The 19,595-nt window shown below is 53.1% G+C and overlaps 1 protein-coding gene across 1 annotated transcript in view; it reads right to left on the reverse strand.

Moving 5' to 3' along the window:
• Positions 1–19,595, reverse strand: part of KIRREL1 (kirre like nephrin family adhesion molecule 1) — a 122,418-nt gene that overhangs the window by 34,707 nt on the left and 68,116 nt on the right. Inside the window, 4 exon segments of the mRNA XM_048483923.1 lie at positions 510–586; positions 3,327–3,469; positions 4,267–4,416; positions 6,237–6,386. Of these exon segments, the coding sequence (XP_048339880.1) occupies positions 510–586; positions 3,327–3,469; positions 4,267–4,416; positions 6,237–6,386 (520 nt within the window).

Consider the following 19,595-nt stretch of genomic DNA (forward strand, 5'->3'; position numbering starts at 1 on the left):
GAAGGAAGGGAAGGAAGGAAGGAAGGAAGGAAGGAAGGGAAGGAAGGAAGGAAGGAAGGAAGGAAGGAAGGAAGGAAGGAAGGAAGGGAAGGAAGGAAGGAAGGAAGGAAGGGGAGGGAGGAAGGAGGGAGGGAGGGAGGGAGGAGGAGGGGGAGGGAAGGGGGAGGAAAGGAAGGAAGGAGAAGAGGAAGGAAGGAAGGGGAGGGAAAGGAAGGAAGGAAGGAAAAGGAAGGAAGGAAGCAAGGAAGGAAGGAAGGAAAAGGAAGGAAGGAAAGGAAGGAAGGAAGGAAGGAAGGAAGGAAGGAAGGAAGGAAGGGAGGGAGGGAGGGAGGGAGGGAGGGAGGGAGGGAGGGAGGGAGGGAGGAAGGAAGGAAGGAAGGAAGGAAGGAAGGAAGGAAGGAAGGAAGGAAGGAAGGAAGGAAGGAAGGAAGGAAGGAAGGAAGGAAGGTGGGGCCGGGAGCCGGCAGAGGGGCTGCTGGAGCTCCCCTTCCTGGGGGTGGGGTGTTTACCGGGAGAAGCCGTTTCTGGTGTCCGGGGGCCATGAAAGGCCCCTCCCTTCTGGCTTGCTCTGGCTTTGGTTTTGCTTCTGGGGGGCAGGACAGGATTTTTGGGCACTGTGATTTTTTAGGACTGGCACCGAGAACGCCCTCGGGAAACTGCCTGCCGCAGAGTTGTTCCAGCATTTCCAAAGTGGGAGATTATGGGGGAAGGCAGAAAGGAAGTTTAACCCTTCGAGCCCTGCATCTTGGCCAACAGAAACTGACTCCCCACAGCTGATATTGGCCCCAACAAACCAAGCAGAGAGGGGGGCTGAGCTTTTGGGCACGTCTGTGCAACAGCGACCCCCCCCCCCCCACGGGAGAGAGTCCTGACATCCAAGAGAGCCAGCGTGGCGTAGTGGTTAAGAGCAGGCGCACTCTAATCTGGAGAACCGGGTTTGATTCCCCACTCTGCTGTGGAGGCTTATCTGGTGAACCAGATTAGCTTGTGCGCTCCAACACATGCCAGCTGGGTGACCTGGGGCTCGTCACAGTTCTTCTGAGCTCTCTCAGCCACACCCACCTCGCAGGGTGTTTGTTGTATGGGGGAGGGAAAGGAGATTGTCAGCCCCTTTGAGTCTCCTTACAGAAGAGAAAGGGGGGATATAAATCCAAACTCCTCCTCCTCCTCCCTCCTCCTCCTCCTCCTCCGCTCCTCCTCCTCCTCCTCCTCCTCCTCCTCTTCCTCTTCTTCTTCTTCTTCTTCTAGAAGTTGCCCTCCATGAGGCTGAGTGCCAGTCCATCGAGCTGCATCTTCTCCAGGGATCATGACAGAGAAGGGTCCCATTTCCCAACACCTCTGCTGCCATCTTTTCACTGGAGGTGGTAAGGGCAGAGGGAGGGTATCCCCCCCCCCCGCATGCCCCCTGGGGCACTCCCCCATTGGGCTCCACATGCAAAACGCCCCCTCTTCTACAACAACAACCACTATACAGACTGACTTTTGATTCTATATACTAGTATTCTAAATTGTTCACAAGGAGATTGCAAAATGAAATGAAAGGATAACTAGGGAGCAATTACAGGCAATGGGTATTAATTGTGACAGGCTCTCTTGTGCACAGTTACACGCATGATAAAACGGGTTACTAACTTTGGGAACAATGTCCAATTTGAGCACGGGGAGACTATGTGGTCGAAGGGGCTGAAATGTACATTAAGTTCCAATTTGAAAGAGAACTTTTACAAGATGATGTCTCGTTGGCGCATAACTCCAGAAAAACTGGCAAAAACAGGCATCTTTAGAGGATCTAATAGTAGGAAAGCAAATGGAGTATATATACATGCTAAGAGTATCCAGGGTGGGGGAAAGAACCATTGTCTGTTAACAAGTATATATTGTTGTATATACAGGTATATATACTCCACTTGCTTTCCTACTATCAGATCTTCTGAAGATGCCAGCCACAGATGCTCAGGTGCTCAGGAGCACCAGGTGCTCAGGAGCAGCAGCAGCAGAAGGCCATTGCTTTCACCTCCTGCAGGTGAGCTCCCAAAGGCACCTGGTGGGCCACTGCGAGTAGCAGAGTGCTGGACTAGATGGACTCTGGTCTGATCCAGCAGGCTAGTTCTTATGTTCTTAGATGCAGGCGAAACGTCAGGAGAGAATGCTGCTAGAACACGGCCATACAGCCCGGAAACCACACAGCACCCCAGACTTCTCTCTGTGATACACCTCTGAAGATGCCAGCCACAGATGCAGGTGAAACATCAGCAGAGATTGCTGCTAGAACACGGCCATACAGCCCGGAAACCACACAGCACCCCAACGAATAAAGACGTTTCAAACAAGTGTTGGAGATGTGAGCATCGCTTATGGACCTGTGGAAAAGCTAAAGGATTTTGGAGGTCGAAACATACAATAATCCAAAAGATGTTATAGTCTAAAGTACAAATGAAACGTGAAGCTTCTCTGCTGGGACTTGTGGATAGAGGTCAGGAGAGAAAACATGGAGCTTTGTTTTTATATATGACAGCAGCAGCAAGAATACTTTATGCAAAGAAATGGGAAACTCCGGCTATTCCTACCACTGACAAATGGTGGGAGAAAGTATCGGAATTGGCTGAGATGGCCAAGTTAAATTTGTTACTTAAAGAAAAAGAACTTTTAATTAAGGAAGAATTAGGACTAATAAAAGTAAACACTTCTTCACGCAACGTGTGATTGGTGTTTGGAATATGCTGCCACAGGAGGTGGTGATGGCCACTCACCTGGATAGCCTTAAAAGGGGCTTGGACAGATTTATGGAGGAGAAGTCGATCTATGGCTCCCAATCCTGATCCTCCTTGATCTGAGGTTGCAAATGCCTTAGCAGACCAGGTGCTCGGGAGCAGCACCAGCAGAAGGCCCTTGCTTTCACGTCCTGCAGGTGAGCTCCCAAAGGCACCTGGTGGGCCACTGCAAGTAGCAGAGAGCTGGACTAGATGGACTCTGGTCTGATCCAGCAGGCTAGTTCTGATGTACTTAAAGAAAAAGTACTTTTAATTAAGTTCATGGACAACTGAAACCCCTTGATAGAATATCTAGATCCCACGGAACGAAACGGAGAAAAGTTTTTAAAGTTAATAATGATGCTACAGATTTTATTTTAATGTTTAATGGTCAAAGGCTGAAAGTTCACAGTTTAATATTTCATGCAGAAGAAACTGGAAGTCTCTATGAAATCAGTATTTTATGATTTTTTTTTGTCTGTGTGTGTAATGGATTCTTAAAGTACAAGTAAAAAGCTCTCCCTTCTCCCTGAAAATGGCCCCTATTCTGGAAACCACCCTTGGCTGGCTGCTAACTCCGCTGGAGGAAGTCTCGTGATTGCTGACGGCCGTGCCAGAGTCCGACTGCGGCCGGGATCGGTCGCTGCATGACTCTCCAGTTCGGCCCCAGATGGAGCACGGAGGCAACCGGGCTGCCCAAGTAAACGGGCCTCCCCAGCCTTTCCAGAGGAGCAGACGAAAAGGGCAGGGAGGTTTGGGAAGAGGATCACACGCCCCCGGGCACACGCCAGCTGGTCACGTGGGGGGCGGACAGTCGCCCTCCCCCTATGCCGCCCCCCACACCCTATTTACGTTGCTGGTGGGAGCCTGCCGCAGGCCAAGGAGCACCTGGCGGTGGTCCAGCCAGGTGCCCAAGCCTGTGGCAGGCTCCTGCCGGCAAGGTAAGTGGGGCACGAGGTGGCGCCCAGAGCAGGTGATGCCCCGGGCACCATTCCCCCCAGAGGTGGGATCCAGCAGGTTCTCACAGGTTCCCGAGAGTAGGTTACTCATTCTTTGTGTGGGCCGAGAGGGGGTTACTCATTGGTGATTTTGCCACGTGGTTTTTGCCTTACTGACGCCCCTCCTCTCAGCAGTAGCGCGCAGAACTTGAAGCAGTCTAGCAGGAGGTGCCCCGGCGTGCATGGCAGCCTGCGCCTGCGTGCATTCGTTTCCCGCCCAAGGACCGGTGCAGCGGCTGCGTCCTTGCCAAAGCCCAGGAATGCCCTGCCCCTGGAATGCCCCGCCCCCGGAATGCCCGGCCACGCCCCGTCATGCCCCGCCCAGCCCCATTGGCGCTACGCCACAGTTTGAATCCCACCACCATGGGAACCTGTTACTAAAATTTTTGGATCCCACCACTGATTCCCCCCCTCCCCCGCACACACACCCCTCTGGGTTTGGGAGCCACATTATTCTGGGCTGCCAGTGAAGACGGGGGAGGCAGAGGCAGGCAAAGGGAGGTCGTGGAATCGCTTACTCAGGACAGTCAGCTTGGCCCGCCGGGATCGCAGCGCCGCCTCCGTGGCCTGGCACTCATACAGAGCGTCGTCCGAGAGCTCGGCATCGTTGATCTCCAAGTTGTACTGCCCCGAATCTGCCAACCCGATGATTCTGTAGCGCGGCCAGGCTGGAGACAGAGAGGGGACAGGGCAGGGGGGGTCAAGAGGGGGCAGGCGGGAGAGCGAAGGACTTCCTGTGACAGACAAACGGAGGGGCTGCCTGGGCCCCAGAACCCGTTTTCAAGGCCAGGCCTCCCCCATCCTAGTCAAGTGGAAAAAAAATGGCAGGAGCACCTCTGAGCATGCACAGAGTTTTAGCGGCCATAACTGTGTGCATGTGGAAGCCGAGGACCATCTGACAGGCCTGTAGTTATGCCCAGAGGCGTAGCAAGGGAGGAAAGCAGGGGCGTAGTGCCCATTGGGCAAGGTGGGCATCTGCCCAGGGCACCACCTTGTGGGGGGCATCAAAATGCAGGGTTCGTTTTTGGGTATTTTTAGTGGGTTTCCATTTTTGGCCTGCAGGGGGCGCAGTTTTTAGGCTAGCGGCACCACAATTTCAGCGTATCATCAGGAGACTGTCCTTATGCTACTCCCCAAGTTTGGTGAGGTTTGGTTCAGGGAGTCCAAAGTTATCGACTCCCAAAGGGGGTGCCCCATCCCCCATTGTTTCCAATGGGAGCTAATAGGAGATGGGGGCTATAGTTTTGAGGGTCCATAACTTTGGCCCCCCTGAACCAAACTGCACCAAACGTGGGGGGTAGCATAAGGACAGTCTCCTGATGATATGCTGAAATTTCGGTGCTGATATGTCTAAAAATGCACCCCCTGCAGGCACCAATGTCCTGGTGCAAAAAAAAATTTGGTCGTGGTGGAGTGGCCGCCCATAAGGGGGGTGGCATCCAACTCAGGTTTTGCCCAGGGCTACAGTTTGCCTTGTTACGCCCCTGGGGGAAAGCACCTGGGTGCACTGGTGTGTACTCCGCCCCCGTCGTGCCCCCGCCACACCCCCACAGGGGCGTGCGCCCAGTTCGTCACGCACACACACACACACACACACACACCTCTGGTTATGCCCCATCTAGCTTTTTGCAGGCCGGCTTCTAACTATCCTGGATCGAGGGCCACGGGGCTGCCATGAAATGTCCAAGTGGCCAGTCCCTGCGGTATCCCAGCATACCCTCCCGAGAGAGAGAGGGGAGTGATGAGCAGGATTTCCAGGGAGCTGAGAACTGGAACATCCATCCCATAACTGGCAGAAGCAGAACAAAGGCTGCAAATCTGGGCAGTAAAGACCTCGGGGCGGGGGGGCGGGGGGCAGAATGGGGCATTTTAATGCCAGGTCCGGAAATGAGCCATGCTCTGTATGAGCCAGTTTGGGGGCAGAAAAGAGGCAACCGCAGAAAGCCAGAGAGGCTCAAACTGGTGCAAAGGAGTTGGAGATCCCTGGGCAGTCGTGGCTTTGATCCGTGCCCAGCCGCTTCCTCCTCCTCCTCCAGCAGGTGGCGCTGTCAGCCTGCTGGAGGGGGCACCCAGCTCCCAAAGGAAAGACCGGAGGGCTGGGGAGTGGGTGGGGGGGGGGGGAAGAGGCTTGTAGATGGCAGAAAGGGGAGAGGGTTTGTGCTCTGGATGTGCACAGAGTGGAGCTGAGTTTCCACCAAGGGGAGGGGGCAAGAAGAGGGGTCCGGTCCCCTCACACGCAGGCAGGCAGGGGCAAGAAGGAAGCAGTCTGTCCTGGCTGCAAGGATGGCAAGCAGCCCCCCCCCCCAACACACACACACAAACACACACACACACACACACACACACACAAAGAAGGTGTAGTAGCCCCTTCCTTGGCCAAGGAGGCCTGCTTGCACCCTCGGTCTTACAGAGAGCAGCCTGCCAAACAGAGGGGGCTGGATTCCACGGGAAAGGGAAGCGCATGCCCCACAGAGCCCCGCCCCCTTACCTTTGAGGCCCTGCCCCATCCCCAGGGCCAGCCCATCCTTCGTCCACTGCACGATCCCCGAATAGTTCAGCACCACGCAGGAGAGGACGATCCGCTGCCCAGAGACCACCGTCTGGTCTTCCGGCTCCTCGGTGAAGCGGGTCTGGACAACTGCAGGGGGCAGAGAAAGAGAGGCGGAGCGGGGTCAGAAAGGTCTTTGGTCGCTCGGGGGAGCCCCCACACTCTGGGGCACCCCACTCCCGAGGATCCCAAGAGGGTCGCCGTCCCTACTGGCCACGGCTGCCTGGCCGGACGCTCCTGGGAGCAGAATGCTGTTCCCACCCGGCCTGCACTGCAGGCAGGGACTTCTTGATGCCTCCGCTCTGCCCAACATGCACTGGACAGATGGTGATGCCCTTTGGGCTGCAGTTGGGACATGAGCGCTTGGCTTTATGGCAGAAGGCCCGGACCCAACAGGACCACCCCCAAACAGAGTGGCCCGCTGACCCCCAGACAACAGAGTTCCGTTCTCCTAGACAGGGCTGCTTGCCTCTATGGCATAGGTGTCGAACTCGCGGCCCTCCAGATGTTATGGACTACAGTTCCCATCATCCCCTGCCAGCATCATGCTGGCAGGGGATGATGGGAACTGTAGTTCATAGCATCTGGAGGGCCGCGAGTTTTGACACCTATGCTCTATGGAATTGTATTTTATTATCTATTTATTTATATTCATATTTCTATCCCGCCCTCCCCAACAGGGCTCAGGGCGGAGAACGACGTAACACAATTGAAACAATCATCGATCAACAATAAACAATAAACAGTGGAAGAAAACCACAGAGGGCAAAAAAACACCCACCCCCTCCTGCACCCACGGGAGGCCAAGGATGGTAGCATAAGAACATAAGAACATAAGAAAGAGCCAGCTGGATCAGACCAGAGTCCATCTAGTCCAGCTCTCTGCTACTCGCAGTGGCCCACCAGGTGCCTTTGGGAGCTCACGTGCAGGATGTGAAAGCAATGGCCTTCTGTGGCTGCTGCTCCCAAGCACCTGGTCTGCTCAGGCATTTGCAACCTCAGATCAAAGAGGATCGAGATTGGTAGCCAAAAATCGACTTCTCCTCCATAAATCTGTCCAAGCCCCTTTTAAAGCTATCCAGGTTAGTGGCCGCCACCACCTCCTGTGGCAGCATATTCCAAACACCAATCACGCGTTGCGTGAAGAAGTGTTTCCTTTTATTAGTCCTAATTCTCCCCCCCAGCATTTTCAATGGATGCCCCCTGGTTCTAGTATTGTGAGAAAGAGAGAACAATTTCTCTCTGTCCACAGTTTCTACCCCATGCATAATTTTATAGACTTCAATCATATCCCCCCTCAGACGTCTCCTCTCCAAACTAAAGGGTGAGGCCGGCTGGCTAGATGGAAATGCCCGGCAGAAAAGTTCCGTCTTGCAGGCGCTGCGGAAACCACTCAAGTCCCACGGGTGTGTCATTTCGGCCAGCCACAGCTCTGCCACTAGCAGCAGGCTCAAGCGAGCCCCCGTGCACCACTGGCAGCAGCATGCCACGATAACAGCGCTGCGTCCTCCCACGCACACACACCACACCCATGCCACAACCACTCCTGCCCGCTTTGCTGTTTCTGACAGCTGCAGCCCCCTGGGGGTTGTGGGTCCAAAGGGCACCTCGTCTCTGCCCGCCCCCGCCCCCGTCCAGGAGGGGCAGCTGGGTCGATAGCAGCCTTTTCCAGAGCGACTGTGACAGTCACGTGGGCCCCGATGAGCCACCAGCCCCTGGGCGACTGCCAGATTGATTGGCGCGCGCAGAGTGGGTTTTGCCTCAGCAGGCCGACTCCGCACGGAAGCCAGGCGAGTTTGGGCGCTTTGGAGGAACTGGCCCAGCCTGGCAACGCAAAAGGGGGCAAAACACGTTCCCCGGGAAGAGGCGCTGAGCCAAGCGCACGCGAGAGAAACACCCGCCCGGCTGCCTGACACGCGGAACCAGCTCGGAAGATTCGGCCACTCGCCCTCCATCCCCTTGGCTTCTGGGACCCCAACAACACCCCTCTCCCCCCCCCATCGCTTCAGGCCCCCCACCGCCTCCCACTGGCCCTGTGGGATTTGTGGGGAGAGACCCTAGCTCAGTGATGGCGAACCTTTTCGAGACCGAGGGCCCAAATTGCAACCCAAACCCCACTTATTTATTGCAAAGTGCCAACACGGCAATTTAACCTGAATACTGAGGTTTTAGTTTAGAAAAAAACGGTTGGCTCCCTCTTCCTCTGCCCCACCCGCTCGAGCAGGGGCCAGCCTGCTCTAGCCTCCCGCAAGTCCCGCACGCACCGCTCTGTGCCTCTCTAGCATCTCTGCCTCCTCTGCGCCTGCCCCTTGGGCAGCAGCCACCCGGACCAGGCCCACCAGCCGAGTCCTCCCTGCTCACCGCGGTGCGCGCACGTCGTACTCAGTGGCCCAGGCCAGCCTAGATGTGTGTGTGTGTGTGTGGGGGGGTGATTTTCCACCACCACCCCACATGATGAACTCTGTGCGCGTGTGCCCACAGAGAGGGCTCCGAGTGCCACCTCTGGCACCCGTGCCATAGGTTCGCCATCACTGACCTAGCTAGCTGACTTGCTTGGGGGAACACCAAAGTCCAAGAGGAGGCCTTGCGGCGTGTGTGTGTGTGTGTGTGTGTGTGCGCGCGCGCGCGCCAGCTCTGCCCATCCCCGAGCAGCAGCAAAGAGGCCCGTCCCAGTCGGTTGGAGGAGAGCCGGACCCTGAATTCACGACTCCTCCTTCAGGGATGCTGAGAAGCTGTTCTCAGACAGGAGGAGGGCTGCAAGATGTCTTTTAGCATGAAAAGCTGCCTTCCCCGGAGGCAGACCCTTGATCTACTCCAGCAAGTCTCCTCCGCTCTGACTGGCAGCCGCTCTCCGGGGCCTCAGGCAGAGAAGGGTCTTTCCTGTCCCCTCTGACCGGGTCCTTTGAACACCAGATGCTTCTGGGAACAGAACGAGGGGCTGTCTGCGATGCATCCCAAGCACAGGCTCCTCCCCGCAGCCAGTGCCCCCTGGAGCAATTGGGCTTGGGCCAGTCGACACATTTATAACGGAAGAGAAGAAATATGTATGTCTTGTCGAAGGCTTTCACGGCCAGATTCAACTGGTTCTGGTGGGTTTTCTGGGCTGTGTGGCCGTGGTCTGGTGGATCTTGGACACAGTGTGTTACAGACTGCCCTCTGTGATACACCTCTGAAGATGCCAGTCACAGATGCAGGCGAAAAGTTAAGAACAAGATCCACCAGACCATGGACACACAGCCCGGAAAACCCACCAGAACCACAAGAAATATGTATGTTTCGGGACCCTGCCTTTGCCCTCTGAACTTGGGGAGTTTCTGAACTATCCTCCCAACCGTAGAGATGTTCAATGTATTGTCATAAGAACATAAGAAGGAGCCTGCTGGAACAGACCAGAGTCCATCTAGTCCAGCACTCTGCTACTCACAGTGGCCCACCAGGTGCCATTGGGAGCTCACTTGCAGGATGTGAAAGCAATGGCCTTCTGCTGCTGCTGCTCCCGAGCACCTGGCCTGTTAAGGCATTTGCAATCTCAGATCAAGGAGGATCAAGATTGGTAGCCATAGATCGACTTCTCTTCCATAAATCTGTCCAAGCCCCTTTTAAAGCTATCCAGGTTAGTGGCCATCACCACCTCCTGTGGCATCATATTCCAAACACCAATCACACGTTGCGCGAAGAAGTGTTTCCTTTTATTAGTCCTAATTCTTCCCCCCAGCATTTTCAATGAGTGCCCCCTGGTTCTAGTATTGTGAGAAAGAGAGAAAAATTTCTCTCTGTCAACATTTTCTACCCCATGCATAATTTTATAGACTTCGATCATATCCCCCCTCAGACGTCTCCTCTCCAAACTAAAGAGTCCCAAACGCTGCAGCCCAGGGGCGTAACGAGGCAAACTGTAGCCCTGGGCAAAACCTGAGTTGGATGCCCCCCCCCCCCCCGGTCGGCCACTCCACCACGACCAAATTTTTTTTGCACCAGGACATTGGTGCGTGCAGGGGGTGCATTTCTAGACATATCAGCACCAAAATGTCGAAGGCTTTCAGCTGAGAAAATCAGCAATAGCAGAACACGTGATAAACTAAGCTGGACACAGAATGTTATTTGAAAACACGGAAATTCTGGACCGCTCTGACAGCCACTACGACATAAGAACATAAGAACAAGCCAGCTGGATCAGACCAGAGTCCATCTAGTCCAGCACTCTGCTACTCGCAGTGGCCCACCAGGTGCCTTTGGGAGCTCACCTGCAGGAGGTGAAAGCAATGGCCTTCTGCTGCTGCTGCTGCTCCTGAGCACCTGGTCTGCTAAGGCATTTGCAACCTCAGATCAAGGAGGATCAAGATGGGTAGCCAAGATTACAGATTACACAGAGAAGCCATTGAAATCCACAAGCACATAGACAATTTCAACCAACAGAAAGGAAGCAGATATGAAAATGAACAAAATTTGGCTACCAGTACTGAAAAGCACCAGAATCGAGACAATGGTTAGTGAACACCACCCAAACTCGGGACGTTTCCACGCAGGAAGCAACCAAATGGGACTAAAATGCCATCCAGATACTCTCACTAATTGATGAGTGTTACATACCTATGCTAAAATGGGCGGATTCCACTCAACAGCATGCAAATAACACTTGCAAAGTGCACCCTTTTCACTTGTTAACCGATGCTATTGGTTCTTTCTCCTACCCTGGACGTTCCACAGGTATATATACTCTTGCTTTACTGCCCTCAGATCCTCTGAAGATGCCAGCCACAGAGGCAGCCGAAACGTCAGGTGAAAATGCTATTGGAATACGGGCGTACAACCCGGGAAACCCACAACACTCTATCCCCCCACCTTTTGTAGAAACCACAGACTTCCCTCTAAATCTCAAAAGATAAGGTGAGTGATCACTTCTTCCCAAAGGTCAGGGTATTAGGTCAAGCATCAGAGGCAAGACGCTGGGTCAAGGGACCGTCCGAGGGTGCCTGCCAGGTGGTGTCCTGAGATCTCCTGGGACAGTGGTGGCAAACCTTTGGCACTCCAGATGTTATGGACTACAATTCCCATCAGCCCCAATTGGCCATGCTGGCAGGGGATGATGGGAATTGTAGTCCATAACTTCTGGAGTGCCAAAGGTTCGCCACCATGGTCCTGGGATTACAGCGGATCTCCAGGAAACAAAGATCAGTCCACCCAGAGAAACTGGCCACTTCTGAAGGTGGACTCTACCCTGTTAAGCTATCTCCCTTCCCCAAGCCCCGCCCTCCTTGGCTCCACCCCCAAAACGTCCCAGTATTTCCCAATTGGAGCCAGAAAGTCTACCCTTAGTCCTGGCAACCAGTGGGAGACGGGGGGAGGGGAGGGATCTTCACCATCACACGATGACATCACTTGCAGTGTGACCCACACTGGGGGTTCTGGGTTGCGCTGGAAGTGACGTCATAGCATGGCAGCACAGATCACTGCCCGCCCCCTATTTTGCGGACCAGCTTCTGCTCGCAGAGGACTGGCAAAAATTACCCAGAGTTTGCCTCCCATTAGCAGGCGTCAAGCCGACCAGCAGCTCATCGAGAGCCACCGTGGTGTCGGGGTTAAGAGCAGGTGGATTCTACTCTGGAGAACCAAGTTCGATTCCCCACTCCACCCGAGTGGCAGAGGCTTATCCGGTGAACCAGATGTGTTTCCGCACCGCTACGTTCCTGCTGGGTGACCTTGGGCTAGTCACAGCTTCTTGGAGCTCTCTCAGCCCCACCTACCTCACAGGGTGTCTGTTGTGGGGAGAGGAGGGGAAAGGAGCTTGTCAGACCTCCATTTCTGTCCTCAAATTGAGAGCCCCCCAAAGCCAGATACTGACCATTCATAACTGGGAAAACGGCTGAATTTTTATTAGAAGTGCTCAAGTCAAAGACTTAATGGAAGCTCGATCTCCTCTTCCGTACCGACCTTACGTGCTTTGTCCAGTTTTATGTCCTGTTTTAACACCCGCCCTGTCCGGTGTTTTGTTTTATTCTTACTGATATGCCTAATAAAGGTCTGTGGAAGTTGGACGATTTAAGCAAAGGGGGGGGGGTCTTGAGGGCTGAACGCACCGTGCATTTTGAAAGCGAACACATGAAGCGCCCAAACATGTGCATGCGCCCAGAGCCTCTATGTGCCAGCGTGGGCACCACGGCAACCCCCATACCCCGGAGCTGAAATTGGCCCCTTCTTTCTCTCTCTCTCAAGCACAGCTATATGGGCACGACAAGACTTGCCTGCCAGGGCCCTTCTCCTCCTCAGGAAACGTGCTCAAGCTGAGGCTTTGGAGAACCTCCAGAAGGGAAGGGCACTTGTCACAGGAAGGACGGCCTTTCTCCATGGGTTGTGCCTGTGACCTTCTGGGTGGACAGAGATTCCCAGGTTGGGCATAGCTGCTGCGCCCCCAGCGTGATTCACGTGTGGTTTCCAACTGTGGATATGTTGCATTTGGCTGCAAAAGACCTGGGTGACAACCTCATCTCCACCCCACCCCCCCACCCCCGCCTGCTCTGAGGAATCAGGGCCCCAACTAGAACAAGACCGCCCCCTCCCCTGCTTTCCCATCTTGAGGCAGGCCGAGGGGCCAAATCAGCTTCTTTATTTCATTTGCTGGGATAGCGATATCCAGTGGTGGGATCCAAAAATTTTAGTAACATGTTCCCATGGTGGTGGGATTCAAACAGTGGCGTAGCGCCAATGGGACTGGGCGGGGCACGACGGGGGCGGGGGCGGGTATTCCGGGGGCGGGGCATTAATCATTTCTCTGTTTACTGCAAAAAACTCTTACTGTAAAAAAAAAGTTCCTAATTTCCCGCTGGTATCTTTCTGTCCGTCATTTAAACTCATGATAGCCAGTCCTATTGTCTACTGCCACCAGAAACAACTACTTCTCCTCCAATTGTCTGCCTGTCAAATACTTAATACTTTCAAATGCTTAATTTTGTTTCTAGAAATCAAAAGAAGGAGACTTTCCTCAAACAAGGAACTTGACCCTATTTCTAAAACATGTTTTTGAAACAGCCCAACAGGGAGAATGATCCCGTTTTCTACCTTCGCTAACCAGCCACATAGGAAACAACAGGACTTCATGATTTTTGGACCTAATGGGATTTCTAATGGAAAAGCCGACCCAATTAGTAACCCCCTCTCGGCACACACAAATAATTAGTAACCCACTCTCGGGAACTGGTGAGAACCTGATGGATCCCACCTCTGGCGATATCCCCCTTTTGTGCTCACAACAAAGGTTAGAGGCCGAGAGGGTTGGACTGGCCCAGGGTTACCCAGTGAGTCTCCAAGGCAGAGCGGCATTCGAATCAGGGTCTCCCCGATCTAATCTAGTCTAGTCTGACCACAACCTGCCACTGGCTCGCCCTGAGGTCCCTGCAGGGGTGTTTCACACTCTCTTCCTGGCCTGAATGGCCCCTCTGTTCCCGCTCTTCAGAGAAGCCGGCTGAAGCCTTCAAGAGGATTTCACAGCCCTCCAGCAGACTTTGATCTCCCCCACCCCCTTTGGAGAGGCCCTCCACGGACACAAAGGAAGAGGGCGGGGAGGGGGGGTCAGAGAGACAAGGGAGGCAGAGGGGGCAGGCAGGCAGGACGCCTGGCCTTGCGTGGGAAGGGAGATCAAAGTGGGGGGGGGCTGTGTCAAGGGGCCAGGTGGGGAGCTGGAGGAGAGAGAAAAGATCAAACTGGGGGTGGGGGGGAGGGCCGGGTCAGAGCAGCCTTTCCCAGCGAGGTCCACGGAACGTGGCCGAGCAGGCAGGAGGGGAATGATGCTTTTGGTGGGTTGGAGGAAACCCTCTAAGCAACACACTGAGCTCCTCCCCCCCATCCCAAACACACACAACAAAACAACCTTGGCCAGGAAGGATCGGGTCCATCTTGCCCCAGAAGGATTTCCAAGGTTTTTAGCACAGGACAGACCCTGCAAAGAAGGCCAGAGAAGAAGAAGAAGAAGAAGAAGAGGAAGAGGAAGAAGAAGAAGAAGAAGAAGAAGAAGAAGAAGAAGAAGAAGAAGAAGAAGAAGAAGAAGAAGAAGAAGAAGAAGAAGAAGAAGAAGAAGAAGAAGAGGAAGAGGAAGAGGAAGAGGAAGAGGAAGAGGAAGAGGAAGAGGAAGAGGAAGAGGAGTTTGGATTTATATCCCCCCTTTCTCTCCTGCAGGAGATTCAAAGGGGCTGACAATCTCCTTGCCCTTCCCTCCTCACAACAAACACCCTGTGAGGTAGGTGGGGCTGAGAGAGCTCCGAGAAGCTGTGACTAGCCCAAGGTCACCCAGCTGGCATGTGTGGGAGTGCACAGGCTAATCTGAATTCCCCAGAGAAGCCTCCACAGCTCAGGCGGCAGAGCTGGGAATCAAAACCGGTTCCTCCAGATTAGATACACGAGCTCTTAACCTCCTACGCCACTGCTGCTCCTAGGGACCCGCAGTGAGAAACACTTCCTTTGGGACAGAGATTCCCGTACTGGCGAGCTCTGTGTCACCCCGCTGCAGATCCCAAAAGCCCCGCAAGTTAGTGAGAGTGGGGAAGCCCTGATTTTCCACTTCGGGGTTTTTATTCCTTCCAGCCTCTCCCCTCCCCCACTCCGCGCAGGCATTTCCGGGGGTTCTACGGCCGACTTTTGCGAAAAGGGCAGAAATATTGATATAACATGGAAATATTTATATAAAGATCTAAAAGGTTTTAAAAAAACAAAGCCAGCAATCTTGCGACGACCAGGAGCAACCTGGAAATGGGGACTAGCAAGTAGTTGGGTGCCTCCTCGTGTGTAAAGAGAGAAACATAAGGAGACTCCTGTACGACCCCACTGTGAAGCACCCAAGGAAAACAGTTCGCGCTGCTGGGGGGACCCCTCCTCCAAGGGTCTCAGAAGACCCATGCCCACCCACGGCCCTGGCAGGACAGCCCTACTGCCAGATGCCCAGGAGACTCACGTGGAGACCAGCCAAGCAGTGCCTTCCTCCGGAGCACAGGTGCCAAATTCGCAGCCCTCCAGATGTTCACGAACTACAATTCCCATCAGCCCTTGCCAGTATAACCAATGTTCATGTTGGGAAGGACTGATGGGAATTGTAGTTTGTGAACATCTGGAGGGCCGTGAGTTTGACACCCCTGCTCCAGAGGAATCTGACCGCAAACTCAGAGGAAGGGACTTCCTCGCAAGTAGGGTGCCTCACTCCGGGTCATCCCAGAAACCTCACTCAAAAGCACCACCGCGCCCTCCCGGGAGAAGGGGCACTTGGCTGCCATGGGGCCCACCCCACGGGCCATTTTCAGAGTGGGTCACCAGGAAGACTGAGGACATTCCTCTGTCGCGTCAGGCTCCCCCAGTGGAAAGCGGGGGGGGGGGGCTCTTAACGTGGCTTCATGGTGCATCTTCTTGCACAGCCGGTGGTCCCCTCCCCCCCCCTCCATCCTCCAGCCCCCGCACATTCCCGAGCCTGCAGGATACTTATCTGCAGCAGCAAATTCCCAAGGGGGGGTGTTGTTTTGGGAGTAGAAAATCCCAGATATTCACAGCATCTCTGGGAAAGCAAGTCCTTATCTCAAAACCTAAATGTGTGTGTGTGGGGGGGGGGGAGAAGGGCCGACACAAACCCTTTTGGGAGTTCCACCTTTCCCACGGAAGAGGCTGGGTTCCCAACCTCCAGGCGGAGCCTGCAGTTCTCCGGGAATTACAAAGGGCAGCTTTCGGGGTGGGGGTCTACCATATAAAATAGACTCTAAGCCAGTGATGGCGAACCTTTTCTAGACAGAGAATCCAAATTGCAACCCCAAACCCACTTATTTATCGCAAAGTGCCAACACGGCCATTTAACCTGAATACTGAGGTTTTAGTTTAGAAAAAACGGTTGGCCCCGAGGTGTGTGTTACTCAGGAGTAAACTTGGTGGTAGTCGGTGGCTTTGAAGCCCCCATGCAACTCTTCCAACGGATGAATCATGACCCTAGAAGGGTTTACTCAGAAGCAAGCCCCATTGCCAGCAACCGAGCTTACTCCCAGGTAAAGGATCGCTCTTTAGTTCTTCGCATGAAAATCAGTGGGGTTTAACAGCGCTTAACAGGGTTACCTACACTGCTTCCCCAAAACTAGGTCTCAGGTTTAATGCTAATAATCGAGCCCAGCGGCCCAGGCCAGCCTAGATGTGGGGGGGGGGGGGACTCTGCGCGTGCCCACAGAGAGGGCTCTGAGTGACACCTCCGGCACCTGTGCCATAGGTTCGCCACCACTGGTCTAAGCGAAACACAAGCCCTAGACTAGAGTGACCTGCTGGCACCCCGCTGGACTTCCTCCTTTGCCCAAACTTTCTGCCAACCCAGACTGACCAGGTCAAGTGGGCGGGGACTGGAGATTGACAGGAGGAAGCTCTCTTCTGGCTGGGACAGAACTCTTGCCCGAGTTCTGGAGAAGGCAGCCATTTGGGCCTCCAAGCTCCCAAGGGGCTTCGGGGCATCTTCCAGGTAATGGAGAATCTGTAGACAGACATAATGTCCTCAGCTTCAGAGCCTGTTCTAGCAACTGATAGGGCAGGGATAGAGGAATTGCATCCATCTCTCGTTTATTTTGGACTCCTGGCTCAGTCTGGTGCTGGGCCAAAAGCAGAGGCGTAGCGGAGGGAGATGGTGCCCGGGGCAACGGCACCCAATTTTGAGCCCCTCCTCCCCATGCCTCCCCTGCGCCGACTGGGCTCATCCGAGTTGGCACGGGGGAGGAGGGGTGGGGGAGTGATTTTGCGCCTCCCAAAAAGGGTCGTTACCTCTCCCCCATGCCGACCTGGCTTGTACGAGCCAACTCGGTGCAGGGAGACGTGAGGGGGGCGCAAAATCCCCCCCCACGGCACACCCCTCCTCCCCCATGTCGATGTGGCTCGAATGAACCAAATCAGCATGGGGGAGGAGGGGTGTAAGGGGGCGATTTTAACTATCCCCACATAAACTGGAAAAATGCATGTTCAGGTCATGGTAAGGAGAGAACATTCCTGGATATGCTAAATGACTGTGGCTTAGAACAGATGGTTGTGGAACCAACCAGAGGAGAGGTGATCCTAGATCTAATTCTATGTGGGACCCAGGACCTGGTGCGGGAAGTCAGTGTTGTTGAGCCGATAGGGAACAGCGACCACAATGCTGTCAGATTCAGTATCTCTGCATGCGAACAAGTGACAACTACTAATGTAGTTACATTTGCCTTCAGAAAGGGAAATTTCTCAAAGATGAGGGGGATAGTGTGCAGGAAGCTGAAAGGGAAAATCAAGAGTCAAAAATGTCCAAGGTGCTTGGAGGTTATTTAAAAACACAGTCTTAAAAGCTCAGCTGGAATGTGTTCCGCAGGTTAGGAAAGGCAGCGCCCAGTCCAAAAGAAAGCCACCATGGTTAACAAGGGAGGTTGTAGAAATTATTAGGGAAAAAAAGTTGTCTTTTAGAAAATGGAAGTCCAACTTAACTGATGAAGAATACCAGAGAGAACACAAATGGTGGCAAAAGAGAAGCAAGTTAGCTGTAAGGGAGGCAAAAAAGGATTATGAGGAACGCATGGCTGTGAACATCAAGACTAGCAACAAACAGTTCTTCAAGTACATCAAAAGCAGGAAGCCAGCAAGGGAAGCAGTAGGCCCGTTAGATGACAAAGGAACAAAGGGTGTGCTAAAAGATGACAGGGAGATTGCAGAGAAGCTGAATGAATTCTTTGCATCTGTCTTCACCCAAGAGGAGGTGAGGAAAATTCCTGCACCTGAACCAAGCTTCTTAGGAGGTGAATCCGAGGAACTAGCGAAGTTAGTGGTAGACAAGGAAGAAGCCATTGATAAACTAAATGCTACCAAATCCCCTGGCCCAGATTGCATTCACCCAAGAGTTCTTAAAGAGCTCAAGCATGAAATTGCTGATGTTCTCACTTTAATATGCAACTTATCCCTGACATCAGCTTCCATCCCTGAAGACTGGAAGATGGCCAATGTCACACCAATCTTTAAGAAAGGAACTAGGGGGGACCCGGGAAATTACAGGCCAGTCAGTTTGACATCTGTTCCTGGTAAATTAGTAGAATCTGTCATTAAAGATAAAATTATAAAACATGTAGAAAAGCAAGACCTGCTGAGAAAGAGTCAGCATGGCTTTTGTAGAGGCAAGTCCTGTCTTACAAACTTACTAGAGTTCTTTGAGGGTGTAAACAGACATGTGGATAAGGGGGAACCAGTGGACATTGTCTACTTGGATTTCCAAAAGGCTTTTGACAAAGTTCCTCACCAGAGACTGTTGAGAAAACTCAGCAATGAAGGAATAAGAGGGGAAGTCCTCCTATGGATTAAAAACTGGTTGAGGAACAGGAAACAAAGGGTGGGTATAAATGGGAAGTTCTCACAATGGAGAGATGTAGGGAGTGGTGTCCCCCAAGGATCTGTTTTGGGACCAGTGCTCTTTAACTTATTCATAAATGACCTGGAAGTAGGGGTGGGTAGTGTGGTGGCCAAGTTTGCAGATAATACCAAATTATGTAGGGTGGTAAGAACCACAAAGAGGTTTGCGAAGAGCACCAAGCCGACCTTGATAAAATTAGGTGGAGTGGGCTAAGAAATGGCAAATGCAGTCTCAATGGTAGCTAAATGTAAAAGTGATGCACATAGAGGGGCAATGAAAAATCCCAAAACTTCACATATAGTTACACACTACACAGGGTCAGTGCTATCAGTCACAGACCAGGAAAGGGATTTAGGCGTCTTAGTTGATAGTTCCATGGGAATGTCAACTAAGTGCATGGCAGCTGTGAAAAAGGCAAACTCTATGCTGGGGATAATTAGGAAAGGAGTTTGATAATAAAACTGCCAAAAGAGGATTGTCATGCCTTACATATATAAAGCAGTGCGATCAGAGGCCGCGACTTGGAGTAACTTTGTGTTCAGTTCTGAGAGTCGCCACATCTCCAAAAGGGATATTGGAGGAGATAGAAAAGAAGTGCAGAGAAAGGGCAACCTTGTAGGGATGATTGAAGGATTGGAGCACCTTCCTTATGAGGAGAGGCTGCAGCGTTTGGGACTCTTTGTAGTTTCGCCGAGAGGAGGCGCCTCTGAGGGGGGATATGATTGAAGTCTATAAGAATTATGCATGGGGTAGAGGCAAATGTTGACAGAGTAGTAAATTTTTCTCTCTTTTCTCACAACTCTCACTAGAACACATTAGGGCATTCATTGAAAATGCTGGGGAAGAATTAGGACTAATAAAAGGAAACACTTCTTCACGCGAACGTGTGATTGGTGTTTGGGAGATATGCTGCCACAGGAGGTGGTGATGGCCAC

This window comes from Sphaerodactylus townsendi, linkage group LG01, assembly GCF_021028975.2.
Source record: "Sphaerodactylus townsendi isolate TG3544 linkage group LG01, MPM_Stown_v2.3, whole genome shotgun sequence".
Taxonomy (NCBI): Eukaryota; Metazoa; Chordata; class Lepidosauria; order Squamata; family Sphaerodactylidae; genus Sphaerodactylus; species Sphaerodactylus townsendi.